Below are 14,173 nucleotides of genomic sequence, written 5' to 3' on the forward strand. Positions count from 1 at the left end.
ATCAGCCTCCCATGTGCTAGCATTTTTGGCATGCACCACCACGCCTGTCTTATTTAAATAATTTTAAAAGTTAGAAGCAACGTAAATTCTGAGAACTCTTGATGAGACATTCCAAGACTAAAAAGGAACTTATACTGACTAAAATAAGACTACACACAAGTGTGCTCCAATAATAGGGTTTACATTTAAAAAGAAAAAAATTGAAGCCTGAAATGCATTTATCCTCCTTATTCTATGGAATTAAAATGCCCTAGAACTAGTAACCACATGATTTAAACAGATTTAAGATTATAAGCCCAGGAAGGATGGAATCCCATTTTGAAATTTCCATTTAATTGCTTATCAAATAACTATTATATAAACATAGGGTTGATTTTCTTAAAAGATCATAGAATAAATAAAACATTGAACATATAAGCAAAGACATTCTATATGCACTCAAAGATCAAAATTCAATTTAAGCTAAGAAGCTAGAAATAAACATACAGGTTGATTTATTTTAAAAATGAGTTTATATCTTAAAGTAAAAAGCAAAGAAAATCATATATTACCATCCAATTCACTTTGAATTTTATTTCTTTCTCTTTCTAGCTCACTCTTAGCTCTTGCTGCCTCCAGTTTGACATCCGTTATTTCTAGCTTGTTTGAGTGTTTAAGCTCTTTTACCTGTTAATAATTAGAAATTGAAATTACTTTTGGTCATTTTCTAGCCATTCAGTACTTACCCCAAAAAAAGGAAATGAGAAAGTATTTACCACAAGGATACTCCAAGAAAACACTGTCTTTTTCCTAACAGAATGGAGATTTTCTTTACACTATCTAGGTGGGGTCACCTAGACTTAATCATACTTTAAAAGGCTTAACTACATATATCTAAAATACAGTGGTCCACAATTAGAACACCTGCAGGGAAAAAAAAGCTGAAACCTCCCTTCTAAAAAAATCTGCTAAGAACAAAGAAAGCATTCAAGGTAGAGGAAGAGCATAAAAAATGTTAAACAGGTATAATATCACAGGGTTTGCTCTTAAAACAATGAGCTACCCTTTACAGGTGGAGCAGAGGAAGGCATGAAATCTACCCAGGAGTGGCAGGGAGTAAACTCACGCCAATCAAAAGTGTTGTTTGTCCTGTTAGCTACTAAAGTTAGCATAATCAACTTGATTTCAGAAAGGTAACCCTGCAAATCTGCTTGATTAAGAAGCTGAAGGTAAAGAAATAAATTAAGACACAGGAACTAATAAAGAGCACAAGAATCAATGGAATGTGGTGATTTTGTATGCACAGATATGTACATGTATGTGCATACCTGTGTGTGTGTGCGATGTGAAATCGGAGCAGTAGGAACAAGCATCACATAGATTTACAGATTTCATATAGATGTTTAAGTCATATAAATCTAATAAACCTTTACAGCCAAAATCTAATTCTTTTATATATTTTTAATAATTTTTATTAGTCCTGTACACGTCTGCAGTACCTAGTGATTACATTTGTGGTGAGGAGCCGGTACGTGTTCATAATACATCTTGATTCTTTCTTCATCCCCTTCCTCTCCGATCCCTCTCTCTCTCTCTCTGTCTCCTTCCTTTACATAAATGTGAATCATTCTCAATGCTCTCTGTACAGTTAACCCATCCACATCTGTTTTCACCTTCATCTAAATATTCTTGAATGCTGAATAATTGTAGATCATAAGCAGTATTTCTTCATCAATAAATATTTACTGACACACTACTATGAACCAGGTATTATTTTATAAGCTAGGGGGATATAGCAGCAAGTAAGAAAGCTTTGTCTCTCTAATCATCTATATTACGAACATTTTCTTTGGTACTTCTAAAATTAGGGATGCTGATTCAAGGATTTAACCAATACTGATATCAAGGTAAGACAGACCTGTATTCTGACACATTAAGTATTCTACCCATAAAACTATAGACTCCTTCTAGAAGGCTGAGGCAGGAGGATCATAAGTTTGAGCCCAGCTCGAGCAACTTAGCGACTTTGTGAAATCTTGTCTCAAAATTTAAAAACATAAAATTAAATAAAGGGCCTGGGTATATAAATCAGTTCAAAGGCTCTGGGTTCAAGTCCCTGTGCCTCTACCAAACATATATATCTATGGCATCAGAGCAGAAAACTCCAAATACATAGAAGTCAAATATATAAATGTGAGATGGTAAGAAAAGGAGCATAAAGATTAATTTACTCAGTCCTATAATAACCATTGTTGGGTGATACAAACCAAGAAAAGGTCCTAGAGACGTCTCATAGAAACAGAGATGTCTAATTGTAAGAAACACCAGCTACAAAAGGTCCTGAAAATATGTAAGGAATGACTGAATGCAAAATCCACACCTAAAGAAAACAAACAAGAAAGTATTGTGATACCTTTCTATCACTAATCACAATAACATGCCCTTCCAAGTTAACTACTTTTCAATGACATGACATAAAACGGTTATCTTTGTATTTTTAAATCTCCTTTTCTGAAGTTCGTTTATGTAACAGTCTCGTAACTGTAAGAAAACAGCTATGAAGTTGTATTTTTTAATTCCTAAACTTTCTATAGATTGTATTATATTACATTTTCATTTTCATGGTGAGTTTAAATTATAGCTGCTTTAAATTTTTGCAAAACTACAGCTATAATGCAAATAATCAGTACGGCAGATGTGATTTAGTGATATATACACTGAAGCAAGGCACTTGTCCTTGTCCTCTCTACACTCAAACTTTACACATTAGTGGACCTTAACTTTTTCTGTAGTGCCATACTTCCATAACCCTAAATAATGAATGTACTAACAGTAACTGTTAACTTCCTAAAATATATACTAGAAGTAAATGTATTATTTATTAAAATATCATGAAACCTGACTCTATTTGTCAGGATGACAAACAGTAGCGCTTTTCAATGAATAATCTGAACCATACCCCAAAGAGCAACAATAAAGTTCCTTTCCAGTTCCAGATACCTATGTTCTTGATCTTGTTTGTGGTCAGGACCCCCAGATCCTAGGAAAACTAGGAGGAATGCTTCTTAAATAAAATGCATAAAGTTAAAATGCTGCATAAAATTCCAAGAGCTCCATGGTCTACTGAAGTTCTGCAGGGTCAAGCCACTCTGTTTTTCAAGAAATGTCTTTCATGCACAGCCTGGCCTTTACACTGAATTTGCTTTATGTGTCTGATATAATAAGGCAAGTATTCAGTTATTACTACTAATAATTTAATGAATGTCAAAAATGCCAATCTGAGCATTTTACAGGGGTTTAAAATCTGTTAAAGTACACATATCTACAAAAAATGTAGAAGAGGACCAGTTGTGATGGCGCACACCTGTAATCCCAGCACTCAGGAGGCTGAGGCAGGAGGACTGTCTCAAGTTCAATTTCAGCCTGGGCTACATAGTGAACCTAAGGCAAGCCTGAACTACACAGGCTGTTATTTATACACACACACACACACACACACACACACACAAGAAAACAATGCAATAAATAGAAATATAGTTGGAAAAAAATAATACCCAAGAAGCTCTGGATGCAAATTTTGAAAAGATAGCAATTAAATTCTGATTGCCCTCAAAGTTCTGAAGTAGGATGACCTCTTTTACTTAACTAATAAGCATAACACTGTGGGATGGCTTTCTTAAAACAATCTTATTGGGCTTCTAAAGATAAAAAATTCATGAGATAACTAAAACAATTTTACCTCATTAAATATGAAATATCTTTAAGGTCATCGTTTTCAAGCCATCTATGCCAAAACCTTTGAATCCAAGACACTGATACTGACATAACTTTCTTTTAAAACCTAAGGAACATTTACAAATTTGAATAACTTAGACAAACACGCCCCAGGTGTTCCTCTGCATTGCAAACAACCATTTGCTTAGAAGAGCAAAATGTTGATGAAAATTTCAAATCGCAAAGAAAACTGTGACAGTCGTGTTTGAAATATTATTTTTAAATTTATCCCTTCATGGAATCATTTTACATAGAAAAGTTGCACTGAAATTTGCTTTGTCTAAAGTTGAAAGATGTATTTAATACTCCATTTATATGCAAAGTAATGCAAGTATGCCTTTAAAAAGATGGGCCATTCTTAGCAACATGTTAATAAACAAGCACAGAAAAGTAAGTAATACTAAACTGCTAAACTGCAGAGTAGTAGAAATCATCTGTCCTCTAAACAGGGAGGAACAATGGAGAAGGGTATTTGTACAGCGTAAAGAAGAGGAATAAAGGCCTGCACATAGGTAAGCCAGGGAATGCAGATAAAAAATGCTACAGGAAAAGTGACGCCATACAGAAGCCACCAAAATAGTCCAGCATATCCAATCCAGTTATTTCAGTAGTTTAGTCTGGCTATGAGGCCCAGAACAATGTGCTGCTAACACTGGGGATTCAGTATTATTTTATAAAACTGAAAGTAATTTATACAAGAATTAAAAGGAAAACACAGGAGAACCCCCTCTATCCTGAGTTTACTTCTGTGTGTTTTACATCTATTTTTGTGTACTCTATTACTGTAGACATTCAAAAATGTATCTGTTGAATGTATAGTCTACTTATGGTTAATCAGAGAGCAAATTATTTACTTATTTTCTAGTAGGATTTACATAAACACAGTAGTCTGGAAGAATTCTTAGGGATCAGCAAAACAACGTTTCATTTTACCTATGAGAAAATTGGATCCCAAGTACATGAATGGGTTCCTAATGATATTAACTAATTTGCCCAAGGTGATGCACAGTTATTGATAAAAAGAGGACAAAACCAGTCAGTAGGCTCAAAATCCTGAGTTCTTCATGTCATCTTCTTTCTTAAAGTCTATCACTAGTACACAATCATTGCCAATATTTTATTCACTACACCCTATTGTGTTGAATACTATCTTTAATTTTTATAACTACCAGAAATAAGCATTATTATCTCCATTTAAAAGTTCACCAAAGGCTGGAGATGTAGCTCTGTGCTACGTCCTACCATGCACAAGACTGGTTCAGCGTTCTCCAGAACCGCAAAGAGAGTTAAGCAAAACAGAAGTCACAATAGTAGTACATGAAATGCATGAGTCAGGATTCAAAACTACATATATTTGTCTGATTCAAAACCATAAACTTTTCAATTATACTTTATTACATGCTCCAAAATGATAGTTTGTAATTTCTAAATATATCTGAATTTCAGCATATAGACTAAAAAAGTATACCTGAAGTTAAAATAGTTTAAAACTTGGGCTGGATATAGCACAATTGTTTGTTTAGAATGCACAAGGTCCTGGGTTAGATCCCCAGCATTACAAAAAATAAAAAGGAAAACATTTTGACAATAAAAAATCATACATGCCTAGTTTTCACTTTTCTTCTTAGTGTCAGTCATGTGTACTGAATTAAATGAAACACTGGTGAAAGAAAACCACTGCCACTTTGTAAAGTACAGAAATTCAAACAAAAAATTAAGAGTCATTAGACACATAATTTGTGTTTGCCATGGGAAAAACTGGATAGATCACCTCCCAAAGGTGGCATCCCATACATCTAAAATCCAATGCTGCCACCACTCTTAAAGTTGGACTTACATCAATAAAGTGTATTAAGAGTAATTCACAACATCAGAATGACAGTTTAATTATAAGAAAAAAAACAACGCAAGTAGAAAATTTCAGTTTGAAAGACTAGCACATTCTCTCTCTGCAGACAAAATTATATGGGAAGTCAAACAGCAGTCAGAAGGTTGCTTGGTGATTAGAGCAATGACAATAAGATGAACGGATGTCTTCACGGCCATTCAGGTTAACAGGTTAAAAGAGACTGATTTATTCATTTCCCCAACAATAGTATTTTCAGTGGCCAAAATACCAGCAGAATAGTTATGCTGACTAATCCTCTTTCTCCCCTCAGTCATATACTGGCCCCTAAGTCATCTCAAGAAATTCCTTGGAAAGGAACTGATAATGACTATTTTATTACCTTAGTTAAATGTATACATTTCTATAAAGGTGTACCAAATGTATTTTGGTCTAGGAGCCGTCTGGTTTTTAAGGTTATTTTTACATTGCCCTAATAGAAAACACAATGATTTCACTAACTCAGAAACCAATGTTACTTCCAAGTTCTTAGTAATGCCCTAAGACCTAGTAAGTCAATATTTTAGTGACTATTTGTTAGAGTTTACACTAAGTGCTTTATATCTCTTTTAAGTGCTTTATATTTCTTTTAATTTTGGCCACAACTCTTTATGATAGGCATGACTTTCATGATGTAGGAGAAGACACTAAAATTTCAAAGAGAAAGTCACACAGCTAGTAAGAGGGGAAAAAAAAATAGAATTTGACTCCAACTAGGCTCCAGAGGTGATGTTCTATAAAATACTTTTATCGCTCCTAACATTTATTGCACTTAAGGTTAAAAAAAAAAGTGAGTTTCTGAGAAAAACTATGTCTATTATTCTCTTCTTATTTTGTTAGGAAATTTTGATTTCTGTTTTCATAAAATTTAAAAAGACTTTTGGAATAGTAGTTATGTTACAGGGTAAGCTGCTAATATTAATTCACTCACTGAAGAAAAGTTTACAGAGTGTCTACTGTGTGCCAGCACTGTCCTCAGCAGTGATGAAAACAATGTCTCCGCTCTCTCAGAGCTTACACATAGTTGGAGGGGAAAGTGGTAGAAAAGACATTTTTAAAAAGCAAATAAATATAAGTAGATGCTATTCAGAGGTATGGGGAAAAAATAAGGCAGGTTAGGAAGGTAAAGAGTAAGGCAGAAGAAGAGGAAAGTAAGTGTTATTTTACCAAGTGAAGCCAGGCCTTCCATAACTGGGTGACATTTTAAGAAGGTAAAGAAGCACGCCAGGTAGGTAGGTAAGGAAGGCCATGGCAGGCAAGGGCCCAGAGGTAGAAGGATCGGGGAGAAGGCCAGTGAAGCAGGAGCAGGTACACGGGAAGGAAACTGGGGGCGATAGCTGTGGAAAGACTGTAGATGCCAGGTTACACAGAGCTCTGGATGGAGAACAGAAGAAACAGTTACAAAGCTATTATAAAAACCAAACCTACAGAGATCATGGGTTGTACTAGAGTGACCACAGTGGAGATTGTAAGAATTGGTCGCTTTCTGCATGTATCAGGAAGGTAGAATGACAGGATAAAAGATTTCAATATAGAGAACTAAACACATTGCCATTGTAGAGTACCTAGCTTTCCACAGGATGAAGCAGAAATATAAAAGTGAGTTACACTCCTGGTCAACACATTTTATTTCTTGAAAAGCAGAATGATATTATAAAACAAGACTTCAACATGCAGAGCTCAGCTATTAAAAACAAAGCTTCCATATCATCATATAGAATTGAGCACTCTAAAAAATGGAACAAATGCAAAGGACCACTTACTTTACTGGTCAATGTATTTATTTCTCGGTCAGCTTTATGCAGTTTACTGATTAAAGAAGTATTTTGTTCATTGCTTGACTGTAGCTCTTTTTCCAAGCGTTCAGCCTGCAACTTGACTGACTGTTTTTCAGCCTTTTATTAAAACAAAATATTTTAAAATTTGTCCATAATTTTTCACAATATATCAAAATAAAATAAGCATCATTTAAAACTCATGTGTAACCATATAAAAAAGTATTCAAAGCTCCAACAACATTAACATGTACCAAAGTAACAAAAGTTTCCTCAAAGCAACTGGTAGACTTCACACGAAAGATACCTGCTCCACGGGGGCTGGGGTATAGCTGAGTGGTAAAGCCTCTGTCCAGCATAAATGAGACCCTGATTCAATCCCCAGTATCAAAAACAAAACAAAACACAAAGACATGTGTGTTCCAGTAATATGCAACAAATAAATGGGCAAACAGCGTATCAATAGCCACTAACAATAAACCTCACATACTTCTTTCATGAGAGAGAGTACTTGTGCCACTCATTTGATACTTCATGCTGACATGATTCAACTGTACTTGGGGGGAGGGGGTTCCAGTCCACAGCAGTTATGAGAAAGCACATTAGAAGACAAAAGAAGACTCACTGACAGATAGGACAAGTGAACACTGAAATTTCAAAATCAATGGAATTTTTTTTTAAAGAAAGAGGTAGAGATAAAATTCAAAATTCTCTGCCAAGGTAGAGGTTTTTTTGGTTTTTTTTGTTGTTGTTTTTTTGTTTTTGGCACAGGGTCTCTCTATGCAGTTCAGGCTGGCCTTGAATTCACCATTTAGCCCAGGCTGGCCTCAAATTCCACTGCCAGTGATCCTCCTGCCTCATCCTCCTGAGTGCCAGGATTATAGGTAAGCACCACTATACCCAGCCACATAATTAAGATTCTTAATAAAGTTTGTAAATTGTCAAAAAGTTTGTCAGCCACACCCAAAACACTGTCATTAGAGAGAAAAACAAAAAGCTTTTTAAAAATACTTCCAAAAATAAAAAGCTGCAGCCTTTGCAGAATAAACTATTTTTTAATATCTCACTTCCTATATGTATTAAATATACGTAAGAACTGTATTCAACAAATAATTCAGGAAGAAAAAGGTATTTTCTTCACATATGAAATTATACTTTCCAGGCATAATGATAGCCAAAATGCTGAAGAAATATTTACTGCCATGTATTATTTTCATCTGACAAATGATAACATTAAATACAGGCTCTTCAGGAAATGTCACAAATGAACCATCTCTCTTTTGTTATCATTCAACTTGCCCTGAAAATAATCACTCCAGATGAGCTCGATGAAAAGTTTCACACTGAGACAATATACTGTACTCAACTGCAATCATCTCACTTACTCTGTCACTGTGTAAATACATGAAGCACAGAAGAATGGCAACATAAACGCTCTCACTCTGAACTGTCTGATGTCTAAGGTCCAATGATACTGACAACTTTCATTCAGAAAACCAGCAAATACTGACAGAAGCATCACGTAAAAACTTTAAAAAGTGACTTCTCTTCAAAACATATCAATATACTCCTTGTGCCAGCTTGCTGGTTGGAAAAAATATCACTTGGATTTGGATACTGGATTTTAATTATAAACTAGGTACACTACTAAATCATTTCCTTCTAACACAAATCATTTCATGACTATTCCAGAAGGATTAAAAAAAAAAACTTTAAATTTTACAAATAAGTCATTTGTAAAATAAATTTTACAATTCTTTAAAATAAAAAAAAAATAAATTTTACAAGTAAGTCAAAACATTAAATTGATTTATTTGAGACCTGTTAGGCACATAATAAAGGAAAAGTGACTGCATCTGAGTAAGATGGAAACCGAGAGTTTTCCTAAGACAATTCTTCCAGAAGTAAGAATTTGGTTCTGCTAACAATTAACTTTCTCTAACCAACTCAGGGAAATAATTCTGTAAAGATTTGCTGTACACTGTAGTAGCCAAGTTGAATTTTATTATTCTGGCAAGAAGCTATCATAAGGTATGTTAAATACGGTATTTCTGTTCAAATAGGACTTATGATTTTAAGGTTTCAAATACCAATGTAAAGAATTTACAACACCGAAAGAAATTTTCTTTTTCTTTCTTTTTTTTTTTGCTTGATATGACTATGACTTTAATCTTCAGAGATTCAAACATATTTAGGGGGTTTTACATAGTCTATTCTGTGGCATTATAAGAGGTAAGTCATTTCAGGTAGGTGACTTGATTCTCATAGAATAAACATTCCCTTTATAAATGTGGTAGCATAGCTACTGCTTATGAATCAATAGTTTTCTTCTTTACAGTAAGAACACTCTTGGGGTTCCACAAATGCGTCAGCATTACACTGGTAAGCACACATTTATGTTCTAAAAATCAAAGCCTTATCAACTGCACTTTTAAAAACTATGCCCTACTCTTCCGGGAAGCAATTAAAACCTTACCTCCAGGGATCTGACTGTAGCCTGCATCTCAGCCAACTGCCGCACCTGTATTCTTTGGACATTTTCTACCTGAGTACCAGAATTCTCTTTTTCAGCCCTTAATTCTGCTACTTCAGTCTCTAAGCCTTTTAATTTCTGACTCAAATGGGCTTTTTCTCGGAGAAGTTGCTCCACTCGTTTGCTCTCTCTTGTGGGATCAACACTAAGCAGCTGGTTATGTAGTTCTTCCTTATCTTTCTCCAGTCTCGCAACCTAATAATTTGAGAGAAAGCACACAGCCTTAAATTATTCAATTTTCAGTCATGAACATGCTTTACACATCAGTAAATTAAAATTAAAAATGGAACAACACAAAAGCTCAGGTGGTGAAATGAAATAAAAAGGAAAAAAATATAAAATGTCACGTTCTTCATTCCACACTCAGCATGACTCAAATTTGAGGGCAAGAACTTTGCCCTATCATCCCACACCCCTGTGGTGTCTAGCACAGGGCTTAATAAGTTGCTGACTAAAATTCAAAATTATAAATAATACTATAAAAACAGTTATTAAACATACAGCAAATATTTTAAAATTCATGAGAACACGACAGGGATTCATACAAGACCAATCACTGACTACACCTAAGCTTCTCCACATATGAAAGTAATTAGTGGGCTGTCTATACTGATAAAATTATCTATTTTAAGGCAACTAATTCACATAAAAGCTGCTTTCTGTGTGAATAAATACAAACATGATCAATGAAAGTTTTTAAATGATAGCAGAGTTTGTTAAAGTCTCAATTATAATGGTGCCCTATTTCTCAGCTTCATTACTCCAGGGTGTATGTTTAAAGTCACTGCAGATGGGAACTTACTGTAGAGCAGATAACCAATACCATTCCTGACAGCTGTCACTGCCAGGCCCCACAGGCTTCTACATCAGTGGATTTCAAATGGCTTCCTAACATGGAGGCTCTTCAGAGGTTCCTTGTCTCTGGAGATTAGGGAGGCCGGCAAAGCAATCAGGATAGAACTCATTCTCTCCATTTTGTGATTTCCGCAACTATCTATATCCTACCACCATTACCTCCAGCACTTCTCCCTGTTACCTACTTCTGCTCCTTGTTTTGTTTTGTTCTGTTTGCTGGCAATGCTGAGGATCAAGTCCAAGGCTTCGAATATGCTAGCCCAGGGCTCTACTACTGAGTTACACACCCAGCCCACATCAGCTCCTCTTTTAGTCTCTATCTGTAGGATGACCTCAAGTGGAGCATGCAGCAATTTAAAAGAAAATTGGAAACCGCCACTCTAATCAAGACCAGGGGCTGTTGTGAGCCAGAACTCACTCTGAAGGCTCAAAGTCAGGATTCTAAAGGAATGCTCTGGGACCAGAGCGACCCAAGAGACAACTGACTGCTCATGGAGCCACCAATGAGTCTAAAAAGTGTGAGACCTCTACCCCAGAGCAGGATCTGCTTTCCTAATCTGCAGAAAGGGAGACTGAACGGGAGGCACTCTAAGATCCTTTTCAGTCTCACTATGTAGAGACTCCAAGTTTGATTTTGGACGTGTTAAAGATGTCAACAAGTATAGGCAAGAGCTATCTAGCAGGCAAATATATTTTTCCAGAAAACAAAATTTATCCTTGAAGGTACCTATAGCGTTTGGAAGTAAACCCCCAAGCCCAGCTAAGGGCCGGGTTGCTCCTGGTGGTGGAGTGCCTGCTAGCATGTGTGAGGCCCCAGGCTTGATCCCCAGCACTAAGGGGTCTGGGGAAGACCAGCTAATCAGTGTTGTCCTGCTCCACTTTTTCTTCCAGGCTTTTGAGGTGACCACTGCTCTTGGGTTTGGTCCCTGGCTACCTTTTCTCCTCCATTTTTTTCTTCAGCTAGCTATGTGACTTCACGCAAGTCACATTTTTCACCCTGCCTCACTTTCAATGAGGGGCTTACTCTGGATGACTTTTAAGATACTGTTCAGATTTGGCTAAGGTAACCCAAACAGTTTTTAGTGCTGGGCTTGAACCCTGTGCATGCTAGGCTAGCACTCTACCGCTAAGCTACTTCTCCAAGCCCCTGTTAATAGTTTTAGTGCAGCTGTATTAAAGGTGTGGCAGCTCATCTATGTCAGGAGTCAATGTGTAACTGAGTTTCAAAAAGGATGACCTTAACTGAGTACTTGTTATGTATGGATCAAGTGCTAAACTAGTGCTCTACATCAACAGTAACACTAATTTCTCTTGCAGTCCCCATTTTACAAGCGTCACAAGCTAAAGTGCTTGACCAGCATGCTGGCTGTGGTACAGCTTTCTCCACAAGTTTTGTAGTGTATTGTGATGGCTGAAGCTGCAAGACCGGATGATGGCTAACAAACAGCAGTCAGGGTAAGTTTCCACATTTATGATTCTTAAACCAGACCTCACATCAGATCATTTCAACCAAAACGGATGACCACTGTTTTCTAATTTTTATGTTCAGTTATTCATTCACACAATAAATGTTTACTGAGTACTTACTAAGTCGCCCACCCTGTTTCAGGTAATAAGGACACAAGCCAGCAGAGAAACGCAAAACCTCTGCAGTGGAGGAGCCTGTTGCCTTCAGTCACTGCCTCACGGTGCGCTCCTGTCTCATTCATCTGGGCCCAGATCTTGGGCACCACTCAGCTCGTTCCTCCTCCTCCACTCTTAATCAGACTCACACGTCATTTTCTTTGACACCCTCCATTTGTTCTGCTTTCAGTTCTTCCTCTAAATTTCCAAAGGTTTTTCTCTGAATTTCTCTTCTATGACATTTCTCCAAATCTGCCTCTACTGCAGTTGCCTCCACATTTACTTTATTCTCTTTCAGAATAAAAACTTGCTTGACAGGTAAAACAATATATTAACCGATTTTACTTTTCCAAAGGTGAAATAGAGGAAATGTACAGAAACAGATCAGGGACTAAAAAGTGTGGCTGATTTTCTGTTCAAAGGATGATAGCTCCACCTGCATTGCCTGAAGCATACAGAGCTAAAGCCCATGTGTCTAATTGCTTCACCGTCTTTGTTTTTGACCACCCTTATGCTGCAGTACAGAGAACCTGTAAGCTAACAGTCTCTAGAATCAAACTTTCCTTTTCTTTCAGTATTTTAAAGACATTGCTGTACTTCTAGCTTGTGTTATTTCAAAAAAAAGTATCATATTATCATATTTGTTCTTCTGTACAAAATATCTTTTTCTCTCCCTGTGGTTACTTTTCTTTAAGGTAAACCTTTTCATTTCATATTGTAGATTCATATACAAGGAACTGTTGTAAGGACAAACACCAAGATCCTGTGCGCCTCGGACCCAGTTTCCCACAAAGGTAGCATTCCTGTTCGTCTATTTTCTCTAAGATACTGTATAGAATTGGCCTTACTTTTTCTTCAAACAACTTAGTAGATTCTGTAGTGAAATTATTCTTTCTGGGACTTTTAAAATTTTAAGTTCAAAGAGTGAGAAGTACATAGTTCATTGGCAAAGTACATGTTTGGCACGTGCAAGGCTCTGGGTTCAATCCCATCATCAAAAAAAATTGTAAGTCAAATGTCCCTAATAGTGACAGGCCTATTCAAATTACCTACTTCACTTTCAGTGAGTTGCGGTAACGTGCCTTTTGAAGAACTGATCCATTTCAACTACAGTTTCAACTTTATGTAGGTAGAACTGCTCACAGGATTATCTCATTATCCTTTTAATGTGTGCCAGGTCATGAGTGATACGCCCTGTTTCGTTCCTGATGTAATGTGTCTCCTAGCTTTTTTGTCAGTTTTCTAATTTTTAATTTTATTACATGTTGGCAGTTCATGTAGTTTACGGTCATTTGAGGAATGGTTACAAGTACATACTACAGTTTGTTTCATTCTTTTTAATCCTGTCCCCTTCCCTCTCCCTCCCTCTCCCCTTCTCCAATTCTCCTATCCTATTTTTCAGTTTTGCTGATATTATTAATCTTAGCTTATGTTATGGTACTTCCTGCTTACGATCATTGAGGTTCTTAGGTTCCTGTACACAGCACATCTTTATTCCACTTACTTCCCCTTCCCCCGCTCCTCACCCCACACGCTGTTTCCCTCTGACCACTTCTCTACTGCAAGAGCCCCATCTCCTTGACCCTTCTACCGAAACCCCTGCTGAGGGTATCAGTCTAACCCACCTGGCAATATGGCACAAGGATGCAAAAGAAAGACAAAGAGAGGATATTCTGCAGCTGAGGAGATCTAGGAACAAAAGGCCTCCTCTCCAAAACTCATGACTTTTATTGGTATAAATCAGGGCAG

At 36.5% G+C, this 14,173-nt stretch overlaps 1 protein-coding gene across 4 annotated transcripts in view; it reads right to left on the minus strand.

Moving 5' to 3' along the window:
* Cep83 (centrosomal protein 83kDa) overlaps nt 1-14,173 on the minus strand; it is a 141,301-nt gene that overhangs the window by 40,780 nt on the left and 86,348 nt on the right. For all 4 annotated transcript variants that reach the window (XM_013518406.1, XM_005374473.2, XM_005374474.2 and 1 more), the window contains 3 exons: nt 9,890-10,141; nt 7,402-7,533; nt 552-666 (listed from right to left, as the gene is read on the minus strand). In XM_013518406.1, coding sequence (XP_013373860.1) covers nt 552-666; nt 7,402-7,533; nt 9,890-10,141 — 499 coding nt within the window. The remainder of the gene's footprint in view (nt 1-551; nt 667-7,401; nt 7,534-9,889; nt 10,142-14,173) is intronic.

The sequence above is a fragment of the Chinchilla lanigera genome, unplaced genomic scaffold (genome assembly GCF_000276665.1).
Source record: "Chinchilla lanigera isolate Chin_1 unplaced genomic scaffold, ChiLan1.0 scaffold00004, whole genome shotgun sequence".
In the NCBI taxonomy this organism is placed as follows: domain Eukaryota; kingdom Metazoa; phylum Chordata; class Mammalia; order Rodentia; family Chinchillidae; genus Chinchilla; species Chinchilla lanigera.